Raw genomic sequence first — 18,352 nt, forward strand, 5'->3', positions numbered from 1 at the left:
AATAGATGCAGAAAATGCCTTCAACATAATTCAACAGGCCTTCATGCTAAAAACTCTTAATAAACTAGGCATTGATGGAACATATCTCAAAATAATAAGTGCTATTTATGACAAACTCACAGCCAGTATCATACTGAATGGGCAAAAATGGGAAGCATTCCCTTTGAAAACTGGCACAAGACAGGGATGCCCTCTCTCACCACTCCTATTCAACATAGTGTTGGAAGTTCTAGCCACAGCAATCAGGCAAGAGAAAGAAATATAGGGTATTCAATTAGGAAAAGAGGAAGTCAAATTGTCCCTGATTGCAGATGACATAATTGTATATTTAGAAAACCCCATCGTCTCAGCCCAAAACCTCCTTAAGCTGATAAGCAAATTCAGCCAAAATCAATGTGCAAAAATCACAAGCATTCTTATACACCAATAACAGACAAACAGAGAGCCAAATCAGGAGTGAACTCCCATTCACAATTGCAAGAGAATAAAATATCTAGGAATCCAACTTACAAGGGATGTGAAGGACCTCTTCATGGAGAACTACAAACCGTACTTAGTGAAATTAAAGAAGACACAAACAAATGGAAGAACATTCTATGCTCATGGATAGGAAGAATCAACATTGTGAAAATGGCCATACTGCTCAAGGTAATTTATAGATTCAATGCCATCCCCATCAAGCTACCAATGACTTTCTTCACAGAACTGGAAAAATCTATTTGAAAGTTCATATAGAACCAAAAAAATAAAAGCCCGCATTGCCAAGACAATCCTAAGCCAAAACAACACAGCAGGAGGCATCAGGCTACCTGACTTCAAACTATCCTACAAGGCTACAGTAACCAAAACAGCATGGTACTGGTACCAAAACAGAGATATAGACTAATGGAACAGAACAGAATCCTCAGAAATAACACCAGACATCTACAACCATGTGATCTTTGACAAACGTGACAAAAACAAGCAATGGGGAAAGGATTCCCTATTTAATAAATGGTGCTGGGAAAACTGGCTAGCCATATGTAGAAAGCTGAAACTGGATGCCTTCCTTAAACCTTATAAAAAATTAATTCAAGATGGATTAAAGACTTAAATATTAGACCTAAAACCATAAAAACCCTAGAAGAAAACCTAGGCAATACCATTCAGGACATAGGCATGGGCAAGGACTTCTTGTCTAAAACACCAAAAGCAATGGCAACAGAACCCAAAATTTACAAATGGGATCTAATTAAACTAAAGAGCTTCTGCACAGCAAAAGAAACTACCATCAGAGTGAACAGGCAACCTACAGAATGGGAGACAATTTTCACAATCTACCCATTTGACAAAGGGCTAATATCCAGAATCTACAAAGAACTTAAACAAATTTACAAGAAAAAAATAAAATAACCCCATCAAAAAGTGGACAAAGGATATAAACAGACTGTTTTCGAAAGAAGACATTTATGCAGACAACAGACATATGAAAAAATGCTCATCATCACTGGCCATCAGAGAAATGCAAATCAAAACCACAATGAGATACCATCTCACACCAGTTAGAATGGCGATCATTAAAAAGTCAGGAGACAACAGGTGCTGGAGAGGATGTGGAGAAATAGAAATGCTTTTACACTGTTGGTGGGAGTGTAAACTAGTTTAACCATTGTGGAAGGCAGTGTGGTGATTCCTCAAGGATCTAGAGCTAGATCCTTGACCCAGCAATTCCATTACTGGGTAAATACCCAAAGGATTATAAATCATGCTACTATAAAGACACATGCACATGTATGTTTATTGTGGCACTATTCACAATAGCAAAGACTTGGAACCAACACAAATGTCCATCAATGATAGACTGGATTAAGAAAATATGGCACATATACACCATGGAATACCAGGCAGCCATCAAAAAGGATGAGTTCATGTCCTTTGTAGGGACATGGATGAAGCTGGAAACCATCATTCTGAGCAAACTATTCTCACATATTCTCACTCATAGGTGGGAATCGAACAATGAGAACGCTCGGACACAGGGCAGGGAACATCACACACCGGGGCTTGCCGTGGGGTGGAGGGATGGGGGAGGGATAGCATTAGTAGAAATACCTAATGTAAATGACAAGTTAATGTGTGCAGCAAACAAACATGACACATGTATACACATATAACAAACCTGCACGTTGTGCACGTATACCCTAGAACTTAAAGTATAATAAAAAGAAAAAGAAAAAAAAAGTTATAAATAAAAAGCTAGTATGACATGATATTACAGTTAAGGTTAATGAGACCAGGAACATCTGGGTTGCATTAATGTTATTAACAAGACAAAATACAAGAGTTCAAGAGTAAAATAACTATTAAATTTTGAAGTAGAATTTACAAAGTTTTAAAAACTTACAATGTCATATAACAAAAGCTGAATGTAAAAAACTATACCTATAAAATGAGCACAGTTTTTTATAGAAATATCAACAGAAAATGGAGAAATTAAAACAATAATATTATTAACAAAAACAAAATGCTAACATTTATTGAGTACGTCAAGGTACTTTCCAGGTATTTCATTTGAATTCATCACAACCCTATAAGATAACCCTCTTATGTCCTCCCTTTTACTGATTAATAAACTGAGGCATAGTGAGATTAAGAAAGATGATCAAGGGCCCATATCTCATAAGCAACAAAGTCAAAATTCCAACCCAAGCAAGTCTGTTCAGAGCCACAGCACATAATCAAAAAAGACACAATAAATAGCAGATTTTGGCTTAAAATGTTGGTGATCAAACAATCATCTGCCTGAAACAATCTCTGTTTATGTTTGCTGTCCTGACAAGATTATTAATAACTCCCTTTTTCATGCCCAAAGTTTTCCAGTTTAGGTAATATATGTAATGGTCACCCTACCTTGAAAGTCCCTCCCAGATATCATGATTCTAAAAGTATGAAAAGAAAAATTAGAACTTGATTCAATTAGGTGATGAGGGGCACACTGTTGTGTAAAGAAATGAAATCAACTGGGAATATTTATCTGTGTTTTCTCTAGTGTTTCTCATCATTCTAGAGAATAATTAATGGTGCCTTCTGTTAATTGCCTCTTCTCTCCCCACACCCAAAGGAAACGTTTAAGAGATTCTTTAGTTGTAAACACCTTTCTTGCAGCAATGACCAAAGCACAGAGCCATGGCCAAAGCACAGAGCCTAGGGGAAGCTGAACACTTGTGTTACGATGCTTGTGGCCTCTAATTTTTGAAAGAACACGACACTCATCTGGGGACGAGAGCACACTTCAGTGGAAGGCAGCGTGGCAGCAGTACCTCCCAGAATTTCACGAAGATACACGTGTCAGGAGCCAAACACCTGCATGAACATTTGGGTGAGTGAAATCAGAATGGCGGAAACTTGGCTTCCATGCTTGAAACCCTTTCCTTTTTTCTTCTTTCTGCTGTAACCCTGCTCTCTTATGCACTTGACAAAGACCTCATGCATCCAGGCTCAACATCTGTTTTTGTTTGTTTTTGGAAAACTCATGATCCCTCTTCCCCACTCTCATAGAATAATATTAATTTTAATGGAAACCAAGGTATTGGAGTTGAAAAAAATAACCTTATAGTGTTTCAAACACTAGCCAGTGAGTAAAGTGGAATGGGGGGCATGAAGTTTTCCTGATAGCTTATCATCTGGACCATGGAACCTAATATTTTTACCACCAAATAATCCTATTTTACCTATAAAAATGTGTTTTAGTTAGCAAACCACCTTTAGATATAGTTATTATTATTCAGTATTAGTATAACGTCTCTCATTTTTGACAGCCTAGTTGTTATTTTACATATCAGAGTTACGTCCTTACAAAAGCATATGAAGTGATGATGATTCTTCCTTTAGAGATGAAGAAATGAAGGCACATAAAGGTGAATTACTTTGCCCCAAATCACAAAGTTGATTAATGGTGACACCAAATATACTCTGCTTTTCAATAGTTAATTTCCCAAGTTTATTTGTCAGAGATAATTAAAACTTTCGCTGAGTCTAAAATAGAGTAGGCAAAGGGGGTTAATGTAATTTTATGCTAAAGCAACTTGACAGTGTTGTTTTGTATAAATATATAATTTTAATAACTGTGAAATATTAAAAATGATCATTTATGGCCATCTTTGCATGCCAAAGGGATATTAATCATTGCAATAGTTGATGCAGGGGGCAATTTACCGTAGCTACAATTTATGTTGGGCCAGTGTGACCTTTAGACTCCACCTACTTTTATTTTATTTATGATTTCAAATGAATCCTCAAAGCTCTAACAACTTATTCATTAATTTAATTAAATGGTGCAATGCTAATAGTGACTAGGAAAATAAAGATGAAAGAGATACAAACTGTATGTAAATTAGTAGTGTAGTATAATTGTTCAATGCTGGACCCTGGTGTCAGTCTATTTGAGAGGGTTCCCAGCTGTATCACTTATTAATATTGAGATCATGGGAAAGATCCCTGACTTCCTGTGCTTTATATTAAAATGAGATTTTTGTGAAGACTAAATAAATATATTAGAAGAATGGCTATGACAGTAAGTGCTGAATAACTGTTACATATTATTATTATTATTGATGAAGTACTCTAAAAATTATAGTTGATTTATCTTTTTGATATTCAAAATCCATTAGTATGCAAGCTATATTAATAGATTTAAGCCACTTATTACTCACTGGTTCTGTTCTGCTTGTTTTCTTCACTCACTATATATTAATTATTCCTAGTGTTCCATTATTGGAATGCTAAGCATGTGGGAGTCATTTATTTTATTTTATTTTATTTATTTATTTTTTATTTATTTATATTTTTTTCCCTGTGCTTACTTTAAGGTAGTAATTTTTTTTTAATTATTATACTTTAAGTTCTAGGGTACATGTGCACAATATGCAGGTTTGTTACATATGTATACATGTGCCATATTGGTGTGCTGCACCCACTAACTCGTCATTTACATTAGGTATTCCTCCTAATGCTATCCCTCCCCCATCCCCTCACCCCACAACAGGCCCCGATGTGTGATGTTCTCCACCCTGCATCCAAGTGTTCTCATTGTTCAATTCCCACCTATGAGTGAGAACATGCAGTGTTTGTTTTTCTGTCCTTGCGATAATTTGCTCAGAATGATGGTTTCCAGCTTCATCCATGTCCCTACAAAGGACATGAACTCATCCTTTTTGATGGCTGCATAGTATTCCATGGTGTACATGTGCCACATTTTCTTAATCCAGTCTATCAGTGATGGACGTTTGTGTTGGTTCCAAGTCTTTGCTATTGTGAATAGTGCCACAATAAACATACATGTGCATGTGTCTTTATAGTAGCATGATTTACAATCCTTTGGGTATATACCCAGTAATGGGATGGCTGGGTCAAATGGTATTTCTAGCTCTAGATCCTTGAGGAATCACCACACCACACTGTCTTCCACAATGGTTGAACTAGTTTACACTGCATGTGAGAGTCATTTATATCTTACTGCTCAAGGTCATCGCAAAGGTCTGATTTTTCAAATTCAAAAAATTGCAACCTCAGGCATAAATGGGTTATTGTGATTAAAATATTTTAATAAAATAATCTATGAAAATTTATAATTATCCAAAACAAAAATAGCTTGTGAGGAGTAGCATTGTTTTACAGTTTTGAAAATGTCATAAATGTCTGTTTCATAGAAGACAGCTGGATTCTTATATTTGTTTCTCTTTTAATCTGTTTCAATATACAGTTTTGGTTGAGGTAGATGAGGAAATCTGGTCTCACAAAGATATGTAATTCGAAAAAGAAGGAGTATTTTAACAGTCTTTTCAGAGAGTTTTTGTTTTATAGAGGATTTTGTTTTCTAGAGAATACACTTAGCATTGGAATTTGAGGGTTATATTGTGTTTACATATTCTTCCATATTAAAGGTTACTGACCTGCTTTCCAAAGCCATCATAGTAGTTTGCACTCCCAATAACAGGGGATGAGGATTCCATTTATTTTATGTTCTAGTCAATGCTTGATATTGCCCCACTTCTTAATTTTTGTCAAAATGGCAAGTGTGAAATTGTATCCACTGTTTTAATTTGCATTTCTGTAATTATTCATTAGATTTAACATTATTTAATATTAATAATGTTCATGAATGGTTTCAAAATATGTAAGTTTTCAATTACGACATTTCTCTAATTATCAATTTGCTACTGATTTTTAACTTAATAACACTGTAGTCAGAGAATGTTACCTATATGACCCCATTAAACATTTAAATTTAAGTTTTTCACAAATCAAAAGAGTGCTTCAAAATTATACTAGAAAGATATCCCCTAATGACACCACTTTCATACCATTCGTGCTATGTGCCTGACAGATACCATACATAACCTCAGTTAAAACCTGAGACAGGTTTACTATCCCTGTTTTACTGATGAAATAACAAGCACAAAGATATTAACACAGTTTGTAGGTAGCAGAACCACAATCCAAAAACAGCAGTGTGACATCTAAGTCCATGCTCTTAGTCACTGACTCATGCACAGGATTTTAATTCCATTAGCGATATGCTAACGTTTCCAAAGTGTCTTTTAAAAAGTCCCTTCCAAATGTTCTTATACTTTCTTTTGTTCTCATAAGAGCCTGATATACAATGAAAAGTGTAGTCATCCTCTTCTACATGTGGAAAAACTAATGCACAGAACCATTGTAGTTTTTTTTTTTTTTGCTTATGCATTTTTTTAAAAAACATTTTTTATTATACTTTAAGTTCTAGGGTAAGGGCCAAGGTTAATCAGGGTTATTTCCTCTAAATTGGATCAATATTTTGGTTGGCTCTGTGTTCAGTGTGGATACAAGGTAGTTTATTTCAATAGAAATTGGGATAACAACTGACTTAGATATTTATGCTCTTTTTTCCTACAGATACTAGAATCACCAGTGCAATGACTGAGGAAAGGAACAGTACAACAATTACAAAGTTCATTCTCTTGGGATTCTCTGAATTTCCAAAGCTCGCTATTTTCCTCTTTTCAATATTCCTAGGGATCTACCTCCTGACAGTGTCCTGGAACATGAGCCTCATCACCCTTATCAGGATGGACTCCCATCTGCATACACCTATGTACTTTTTCCTTAGTAATCTGTCATTTCTGGACATCTGCTATGTTTCCACTATAGCTCCCAAGATGCTCTCAGACTTCTTCAAGAAGCATAAATTCATCTCCTTTATGGGGTGCAGTATGCAGTACTTTTTCTTCTCTAGCCTAGGTCTAACTGAGTGCTGTCTTCTTGCAACCATGGCTTATGATCGATATGCTGCCATTTGTGACCCTCTGCTCTACAGGGCCATCATGTCACCCACCCTCTGCAGGCAGATGGTGGCAGGATCTTGTATAACTGGATTCTTAGGCTCATTTATCCAACTCTGTGCCTTGCTTCAGCTCCCTTTCTGTGGGCCAAACGTCATCAACCATTTCTTCTGTGATCTGCCCCAGCTGCTGATTCTATCCTGTTCTGACACCTTTTTCTTTCAAGTCATGACCTCTGTTCTCACAGTGATCTTTGGACTCACGTCAGTTTTAGTTATCATGATATCTTATGGTTATATCATTGCCACCATTCTGAAGATCACCTCAGCTGAAGGCAGAGCCAAAGCTTTCAACACTTGTGCTTCTCACTTGACAGCAGTGATCCTTTTCTTTGGCTCAGGTATCTTTGTTTATATATATCCTAATGCTGGTGATTCCCTGAGCCAAAACAAGTTGGCATCAGTCTTATACACAGTTATAATCCCCATGTTAAATCCAGTGATCTACAGCCTGAGGAACAAGGAAATCAAAGATGCCCTAAACAGATGGAAGAAGAGAATCTTCTCCTGGTGTTATGGAATGAAATAATGGAATTTGTTTCAGATGTATAAATAATGTGGGAAGAACAGCTAAACATTTATTTTCAACTCTCCTAATTGTTGGCAGAATTGTAGTTGCTCCTTATATAAACTCAGGGTTGGCACAAAATCAGGCAAATGCATAAAAGGTATCTTCAAATTTAATAACCATTCTTTATTAGTTGTACTCTAATAAATCAATAGGCCAGGCAAACCACAAGTACTTTTTGTAGCTAGTTGTGGCAATGGGACGGTTCACCTTGAATATTCAATTTCTATCTAACATGGCACTACCTCAAGAACTAGAGATGCTATTACTGGTCAGGGCTTCCAGGAGACTAGCAAGCCTTCTCATAGCATCTTATTTTAGGTAGAAGAGGGATTACTATTAATACAGAGAGATCTTTTTAAAAATAATTTCCCAATTAAGCTGAAACTCACATTTAACCTATTCTTTCACCTCTGGAAATTTTGGATTAATTTCTTCATTTATGCATTTGTCCAAAGCCAAATATTCCTATCAGGTAAAAGGCTTGCTAAAGTCACACAGATGAAATTTGTTGTAATAGGAATGCTTAACGTGTCTGCTAAGTTAAGATTTGGTTGAGCAGTTTTCTAGCTGGGTATTCCTAGACAATTCCTTGTATGTTATTCCTATAGTGTCTTTGTTTTTCCATCTTATCTCTACCATGACACCAGAAAAGAGAATCAGAAACTGGCCCACTGTTGGTGACATAATTTAGTCCCTGATTTTTGCATTTCCAACTGTCTTACTATTAACATTTTTGGCTTAATAGGCCAAGTCCCCGTTACAAAGTTGTTTTTCCAATAATTAACAAATAGGAAGTGGTTGGTAAAATCATCCATAAAGAACGGAACCTCTGGGACCACAAGAAAGTCTGAATTTGGCTGTTTCCCTTATAACTTACTACAAGATACAGAGGAATACTAGAGGATTGAGATTTAAAATACCAAACAAGGAAAGGAAGCTGAGGCAGAAAGCACACTTCTGTTGTTTAATCTTCTGGTAGGATTCTGACTTCCATAATCTTAGGCCTGAAATCATGGAAATTTTCAAGAGATTATATCCAGTAAAAGGCATTTTGTATATTCCCCCCACCTCCCTCTGTATTCAGAAGGGAAAATTTCAAATCCCCATGAGTGTTCAGTTGCTAAAAATCTTACAGCAAACCTTTTAGATAACTGTAGGCACTACAATGTGAGAAGTTCTGCTTCTAATAAATACTCCATATCCCTGTGGGTAGAATCCAATTTCAGGGAGCTTGGAGATGAAAGGGAAAGTTATTTCGGAAGACAACTGATTTACAGTTATCGGATAGGATTTTGTTGAGAAGTTTGAGATGGGGTTGCAAGCCTAGGTTTCATGTAAAGTTTTTTGTTGTTGTTTTTGTTTTGTTTTTAACTAACTCTTGTTAGTGACCCCATTGAGACCTCCCTTGGCTTTAGTTTAAAACAAAGGATATTAGCTGATGACTATACTGACATTGAGAGAGAAGTAACTTCCTAAGTGCCATTCATTTCATTTGGTTGGGTGTTTAATGTTTTTATGGTCACTGATTATTAGAATCTCTGAAGATAAATACTACTTGGAGTTGATATCACAATGAGCAGAAATGCTTTATTATGTAATATTCAAAAGCTCCTTAATTATGAAAAACATAATCTTCAGAAAAGAATGATGTAGCCTTTAAGTCAGAAAGCCCTATCTCTACAGAAGACCAGAATACCTTTTATTCTGATATTGAAATCATCTGTAGGATATGGGTGTATAGGATGCATATCCCCGTGCAGAAATTTCTTATGAACAACAAAGGTTCAGAGATTAACTGGTCATAACAGACGTTCATAAATTAAAGACAAATTCTTGGGCAATATCATATATTTCTCTTTTTGTAACTACTCGTGATTAACATTTTTGTATTGGTGATGTATTTTTTAAACAAAAAATGTACTTTATGTGGTGTACTATGGGAAAATTGTCTGCATATTTCAATTATATTCTATAATATTTTATCGGTCTTTAGGCTGCTGCAGAAGCTTAGCACCATGGCTGGAAACGAAAGACCCTGGATATGAAACAGTAAATTCTGTGCTTTAAGAAGTTGCATTTTCCTTGCTGTGTTAGTAGAAGAGGATGGGGTTTAATATATTCTAGGACTCTGGGCATAGGCCGAACACTCCTGATTGCTGATTGGCAGTTCTGTTTATCACTATATATCTCGATTAATTTATATGCAAAATTTGGAAAATGATTTTATATATGCCTATATCACATTTTGCATTAAGTGCTCTAATAGTTTATTTTTGGCACATGAAGGTGGAAAAGTGAAGATAAGAGTGGAACTTTCAACAGGTCCCTGAGTTTTCTAGGTTGAGCCATATCCAGGGAAGTAGATCAATGGATGGCTATACCTATGCAAAGGCTATACCCATGCTTGAGCAGGGTTAGCACCTGGTACACAGGGAATCAGTATACCTGTTTTTATCTGAGGACATGATGACTATGCCCACTGTAAAAACAAGATCTGACTTGTTTTACAAGATATGCTTTCTACAAGAAACTCGCTTCACTTATAAAGACACATATAGACTGAAAATGAAGGGATGGGAAAAGATAGTTCATACAAATGGAAAACAAAAAAGAGCAGGAGTAGCTATACTTATATCAGATAAAATAGATTTTAAGACAAAACCTGTAAAAAAAAAACCAAAGAAGGTCACTATATAATGATAGAGGAGTCAATTCAGCAAGAGGACATAACAATTGTAAATATGTATGCACCCAATGCTGAAGCACTCAAATGTCTAAAGCAAATATTATTAGAGCTAAATAGAGAAACAGACCCCAGTGCAGTAATAGTTGGGAGTTCAACACCCCACTTTCACCATGGTACAGATTATCTAGACTACAAATGAAGAAAGAAAAATTAGACTAAATCTGCACTATAGACCAAATTGACCTAAACTATAAAATACACAGAAATTAAACAATCTGCTTATGAATGACCATTGAGTCAATAAAAAAGAAGTAAATTTAAAAATGTATTGAAACAAATGAAAATGGAAGCACAATGTACAAAATCTATAGGACACAGCAAAAGCAGTATGAAGAGGGAAGTTTATATCAATAAACATCTACATTAAAATTGTAAAAGACTTTGAATAAATAATCTAACAATGCATCTCAAGAAACTAGAAAAGCAAGAGTAAAATGAATCCAAAGTTAGTAGAAGAAAATAAGTAACAAAGATCAGAGGAGAAGTAGTTAATTGAAACTAAGAAAACAGTACAAAATGTAAAAGGAAAAGTTTGTGTTTTAAAAGATAAACTAAATTGATAAAACTTTATCTGGACTAACAAAAAGGTGAGAAGACATAAATAAGTAAAATCAGAGATGAAAACAGAGGTATTATAAATGATATCACAGAAATTTAAAGGATCATTAGAGACTATTATCAGCAACTATGTGCCAATGAATTGGAAACGTAGAAGAGATGGATCAATTTCTAGACTCATACAACCAACTGAGATTGAACCATGAAGAAATACAGAACCTCAAGAGACCAATAACAAGTAATGAGATAAAAGGAGTAATAGAAAGTCTCCCATCAAAGGAAAGAACAGGACCTGATGGCTTGCATTTTCTTTGCTGTGTTAGTAGAAGACGATGGAGTTTAGTAGCTTCTATTCATTGCTAAATTCCACCAAACACTTAAAAAAGAAGTAATACCAATCCTACCCAAACTATTAAAAAAAAAATCAAACATGAGGGAATACTTCCAAACTCATTCTATAAGGCTAGGATAATCCTGATACCAAAACAAGACAAAGACACAACACGAAAAGAAAACTCTAGGCCAATATCACTGATGAACATAGATGGAAAAATTCTCAGCAAAATACTAGCACACCAAATTCAACAGCACATTAAAAAGATACTTTATCATGATCAAGAGGATTCATCCCAGGGATGCAAGTATGGGTTAACATATGCAAATCAATAAATGTGATACATCACATCAGCCAAATAAAGGACAAAAAACATACGATAATTTCAATAGAGAGTGAAAATCATTCCATAAAATTCAACATCTCTTCATGATAAAAGTTCTCAACAAACTGGGTATAGAAGGAACCTACTTCAACATAATAAGGTCCATATACAACAAACTCATAGCTAGTATCATACCAAATAAGAAAAAAATGAAAGCCTTTCCTCTAAGGTGTGGAACAAGAAGAGAATGCCCACTTTCACCACTTTCACTCAACATAGTACTGAAAGTCCTAGCCAGAGCAATTAAACAAGAGAAATATAAGGCATAAAAATTGTGAACAAAGAAGTCAAATTATTCCTGTTTGTAGGTATATAATCTTATATTTAGAAAAACCTAAAGACTCCACCAAAAGCTATTCAAACTGATAAATTTAGTAAAATTGCAGGATACATAATCAACATGTAAAAATTAGTAGCATTTTTATATGCCAACATTGAAAAATCTGAAAAAGAAGCCAAGAAAGCAATCCCATTTATAATAGCTATGAATAAAATACCTGTAAATAAACTTAACTGAAGAAGTGAAAGATCTCTACAATGAAAAATGTAAAACACTGATGAAAAAAATTGAAGAAGGACTCAAATAATGGAAAGATATCCTATGTTCATGGATTGGGAGAATCAATATTATTAAAATGTCAATACTACCCAAAACTATCTACAGAGTCCATGCAAACCCTATCAAATTACCAATAACATTCTTCATAGAAATAGAAAAAAATACTAAAATTTATATGGAATCACAAAATACCCAGAATAGTCAAAGTGATCCTAATCAAGAAAAACAAAGTTGGAGGCATCACATTACCTGACTCAAATTGTACTACAAAGCTATAGTACCAAAACAGCATGGCACTGGAATAACAACAGATACATAGACCAAAAAACCCCAGAAATAAATACATATATTTACAGTAAATTTATTTTTGACAAAGCTACCAAGAACATACATTGGGGAAAGAACCATCTCTTCAATAAATGATGCTGGGAAAACTAGACATCTATATGCAGAATAATGAAACTAGACCCCTCTCTTACCATATCCAAAAATAAAAAAAAAAGGATAAAAGACTTAAGTGTAAGATCTGAAACTATAAAACTACTAGAAGAAAATATTGAAAAAATGCTTCAGGACTTGTTTGGACAAAGTTTTTTTGTTTTTGTTTTTGTTTTTGTTTTTTTTTTTAGTGAGAACTCAGGAGCATAGGCAACCAAAGCAAAAAATGGGCAAATGTAATAACTTTCAGCTGGAAACCTTCTGCACAGAAAAGTAAACAATCCATAAAGTGAAGAGACAACTTCTTGAATGGTATAAAATATCTGCAAACTATTTGAAGAGAAAATCTCTTACAACTAAGAGTGCCACATATCATGTGGAGAATTAATAAAACCAGTTTAAAGTAGATTCAAATATTAAATAAAGTCTAATTGTTCTGTAAGACTCTTAAGCAATATTTTATTTTTTTAAGCTGAAGACCACCAACTTTATAAAAGCATTTTTGCTCTGAAGACAGAGAGAGGAAATTGACAATTGTGAAGAAATGAATTTAACCAAGATCATTTTGTCCATTTTTCAGATAATCAGTTTCATCTCAAAACAAAATGACTGTGTAATGATTAATACATCTCTATCCAAAAAAGCCAGGATAGTAGAAATAAACATCTCCTATTAATAAATGGGTAAGAAGGCATTCTTTGGCATTCCCAGCCAGGTGTGACTGCTTTTAAATTGATTGTCTGAACCTATTGATGAGCAACTTAAGAAGAGTGATGTCTTGAAACTTCGATCAAAGATATAATGTAGGTAGTGCACAGAGAGAACATGTTGTTTTCTCTGTCTTCCTGCCTCATCTGGCAGAGACAATTTCTAGACTAATTTCAGATTTTCTGTACTAATTAATGATTCAGTAAAATAAACAGATACTTCATGACCTATAGCTCTCCCTCCTCTTTGCCCCTTTTCCCTTCCCCAAACCTTCAACATCCACATAGACTGAAGTGTCCTTTATTTGTCTGGATTTTTATGACCTCCCATAGATGAGGTATTTCCCACCATCTGGGATGCATCTGGGTAGCCCTTTCCAGTGAACATCCATCAACCTAACTGCCTGGCTCCAAGCCATAACTGCCTCTCTTCCTTGAGATTGAGCCTAGCCAACAAAATGCCACTTTCAAGATCAAGCAAGTTCAGGGTGACTGTATTTTTCCCAAGTCACATCACCTCTGGATAATTTTCAGAGCTATTTTCAGGGATAACTCGATGTCACAATGCACATCAAGTTAACTGAGTCAATTGGATGCATGATTCCCAATGACTCCATGCTTGCCCATATTCCTGGTCTCAGAAAGCTTTTTAAAGAAAAGCTCAGGGTGAGCTCTCTCAGCAGGGAATACCACAGCATTGTGGCTTCCCAGAAGCGGGTTTACCCCTCCCATCACTCCAAGCAGGATCAAAGAATCAGAGTCTCTTCAAAGGACAGACAGCAGGCACTATGGGTGGAAGGCCACAGATGCCCTACAGATGTGGTTGGGCAACTATTTTCTAGGTTTTACCAGGCTGGTTTATAAGTCTATTTGAAGACTGAGAATTATTTTAGAGAACACCTTCTTCTATTTACCCTGGAGACAGTAAAATAAATAAATGAATGTTTACATTATTTTCAATGAGTGAAAACAGCTACTTGCAAAGACAGACAAGACCTGCTTTAAGCAAAAGTATAAAATTCTACAACTTTATCCTCTGTGCCACTGCCTCCCTCTTTAAGCCCCTCTCATCCTGATTCTGGGTTATTTGTTCTTTCCATTACCACTTGCCTGTGTTCTCATGCAGCTGTCTTTTCCTGTGACTGAAGGTGTCAGCTAAATTCTGGCCCTACCAATGACTGGCTGTGATCTAGTGAGCAGCCAAGGCAGAAAACAACTGCCTCAGAGAATCCCTCTCTGAAAAACACTGAAGTGTTTGCTTCAGTCTCAAAATCTGGTCCACTTTCCCTAATTTTGAGGATTCCTTTGCTTGACATTGCCAGCTACTCTTCGTACTTTTCCACTTTCTTCTCTCCTTTCACTGCTATACTGGCATAACTTCCTTCAATACCTGGCCTTGCTGCAATCCCCTCTGAGCCCCTATCTGAGACTGATGAGTTCCGCCCTTACAGATCTGTTGAAACTGTGCTGGTAAGACCACACCTTCCCTCGTTCTTGCCAAATCAATAGCCCTCTGTTCATATTTTTCCCCCTTGAGTTCTGTGTCATGTTCGCTAAGTATCACCGGGTGGTGACAGACTTGAGGATCAGGATAAGGAATTTGGATGTCATCAGGCCATGAATGAACAAAAAAACTAATGAAGGCTCTTGAGCAAAGAATGACATGATTGGATTTGTACTTTAGGGAGGTTCACTTGCAGATTAAGGAGGAAGGATTGAATTGGAGATAGTCTGAAGGCAAATTATTAACAATCACTTTAAAATTGGGTGAGTCCCCACTGACCGCCAAAAATTGCCTGGAGGTAGAGACAGCATGAAAGAAGGATTCTATTGATTCTATAGATAATTAGATCTGTGGATAAGTAGTATCAAAGAACAGGAGAATTCATGCTGAAGGTGGGAGCAAGGGAGGGAGGAATTGTAAAACACCATGGTCTTTTCTTCTAGTTTGCTATCCTTACACCCTTCAGTCCACAATAAGAAGTGAAGAAAACAGAGGTTTCTTTAGGTTTCCAGGATTTTTTTTTTTTCATAAAAAAGATTTAATTACAAACTACTGCATTGGCCATAGTAATCACTTCTCCAGTATCTAGCCTTAGAGAGAGACCCCAAGAATGCAGGCATAATGCCCAGAGCTGGGAACGTGAGGAGGGGGTATAATTTGTTTAACTTCACAGTAGGAGACTCTGGCCCTGGCAGAGGAGAAATTGATGGAGTTTTGGGTGGAGAAGAGAAACCGTAACATATTTTTCTTGTCTGGATGCAAGTTGAAGAGCTGCCAACATCAGCATGGTGTGGCCACCATCTTTCACAAATCCTTGAAAGAAGCTGCAGTGTCCTGTGGGTTTACACAATGCCCACTTCCTTCTGTTTCTTGTGTGTTCCTCCCCAAATCGATTCCCAAATTATTTTTGTAAATAAAGACTTACTGGAACAAATTCATGCGCATACACTTTCTTATCACCTACTTTTGGGCTATAATGGCAGAGTTAGGTAGTTACTGTAGAAACCATTTGGTTGCAAAGCCTAAAATATTTACTAGCTGATCATTTAAAGAAAATGCTTGTCAATCGCATTCTAAAAAAGTCCTAAAATGAATTTTTTGACAAAGCAACTAATCACTTCTTTTTGTTTTTTTTTGGTGGGGGGAAGAGTCTCTCTTTGTCACCCAGCCTGGAGTGCAGTGGCTCAATCTCAGCTCACTGCAACCTCCACCTCCCGGGTTCAAGCAATTCCACTGCCTCAGCTTCCCTAGTAGCTGGGATTACAGGCGTGCACCACCAAGCCCAGCTAATTTTTGTACAGATGGAGTTTCATCATGTTGGCCATGCTGGTCTTGAACTCCTGACCTCAGGTGATCCACTCGCCTCAGCCTCCCAAAGTTCTGGGATTACAGGTGTGAGCCACCGTGCCCGGCCGCAACCAATCACTTCTCATTTACCTGTGTCATTAATCCAGATGACATTGCAATCAGATTGTTTTCCTTAGATTCATGGCTTTGTTTAGGATATGAGTAAACAATATTCGGGTGGTCTCTCTGAGTCAATATGATGTCCCATACTGTCAAATAGGTAACCAGGGAGAAAGTCAAGTTCCTTAGACTCTCTAACATGCCTCTTCCCCTACTCCCATCCTGAAGACTGCATAACAAGCTCAGCAAAGCTGAGAGCTGATACACATTGAGCTCCTATCTGCACCTTGTAGAGCTTTACATGGAGGATTGCAGCCAATCCACTTAGCAACTGCATCTACTGTATAGAGGAAGCTCCTATTTGTGTTTCACAGTTGGTAAGATGAGGACTTAGGGAAACCTCAGGACTTGTGCAAAGTTACCTACTGGGCTAGAATGTAGTTTATATTTCACTTCTGAAATCTCTATTTCCCATCCACATTTGTCATTCTAGCAGTTGAGATATTTGAGTGACTAGCAAAGCAAAAACAAAGTCTAGAGAATGAATAGACTCAAAATCCAGGCTTTGCTCTTAATCTTATATTGAGATTACCAACAAATAGAAGACACAATAGGAATATTTCAATAGAGGACCCAAAGCTCCCAACTCTACACAACTCTGTGATGGAAGAACCACTTAAAGTGCTTTTTTCATCTTAACTTATTCATGGTTATTTCAGGTGGAAAGAAAAATGGTGGCAATTTTTACTTTACTTTAGCTCAAAGTTTATCTGAATATCGCATGGTAAAAGAGGAAAAGATTGAATGTGAGATTGGTTTTATGTTACCGAATAATGTAACAAATTTAGAAAAATGAAATCTGCCAGTAGTTAACCTAGAGAGACCAAGTGCAGTTCAGTCTTTTCTTTTGTTCAAATCTTCCTCAAGAAGGACGTCACGTGACAGGAAGATGTGGAGACTGAGAAATGAGGACATAAGAGAAATTCCACTGTGTGTGTTTCCAGTCTTGTGTGTGCAAAGCTCTTTATGTTAAATCATTTGCAGCTGAAGGAAAATGTAAGGGGAACTTTTTAGGTTAGGCTGATGTCATTTGGAAGCCTGAAGGCAGATGGGCAGGGGAAGTGAGTTGGTCCTAACGCTCAGTCCTTGTAGAGCTTAGCTTGGAGGGCAGATGGAGAGGGAACAATAGCGCTGAGGGGTCAGTCTGTCTCCTAGACTCTTCAAATGACGAATAACAGATGCTCAAGGAGAATTTATTTAATGATTGATGAATTAGGCTTTCACTAGAATGTCCTGGAGAACTGTGTTGAGAATAATGGTGAGGCAACTTCAGAATAAAGTGAAAATCAAAGGTATGACTGCTCAGTTATGTCTGCCATGACGTGGAATACCAGTGCGGAAGCCTAAAGGCTAAGCTTTTGCCACATCAGGGTGTTCCCTTTCTCTTCTCTTCTCTTGTCTTCTCTTCTCTTCTCTTCTCTTCTCTTCTCTGCTCTGCTCTGCTCTGCTCTGCTCTCCCCTCCCCTCCCCTCCCCTCCCCTCCCTTTCCCTTCCTTTCCCTCCCCTCCCCTCCCCCCCTTTCTTCTTCCTCTTATTTCTTTATTTCTCTATCTCCCCTCTCCCTCCTTCCTTCCTTTCTTTCTTTCCCTTCCTTCCTTCCTTCCTTTCTTTCTTTCTTTCTTTCTTTCTTTCTTTCTTTCTTTCTTTCTTTCTTTCTTTCTTTCTTTCTTTCTTTCTTTCTTTTTTTCTTTCTTTCTTTCTTTCTTTTTTTTCTTTCTTTCTTTCT

General features: G+C 36.6%; 1 protein-coding gene across 1 annotated transcript; it reads left to right on the forward strand.

Annotated features, from left to right (window-relative positions):
* Positions 1 to 6,932: 6,932 nt before the first annotated feature.
* On the forward strand, positions 6,933 to 7,886 carry LOC112605837 (olfactory receptor 1440-like). The gene has a single exon (XM_025355775.1). The coding sequence runs from the start codon at positions 6,933 to 6,935 to the stop codon at positions 7,884 to 7,886; it is 954 nt and encodes a 317-aa protein (XP_025211560.1).
* Positions 7,887 to 18,352: the final 10,466 nt, after the last annotated feature.

The sequence above is a fragment of the Theropithecus gelada genome, chromosome 14 (genome assembly GCF_003255815.1).
Source record: "Theropithecus gelada isolate Dixy chromosome 14, Tgel_1.0, whole genome shotgun sequence".
NCBI classification, from domain to species: Eukaryota; Metazoa; Chordata; class Mammalia; order Primates; family Cercopithecidae; genus Theropithecus; species Theropithecus gelada.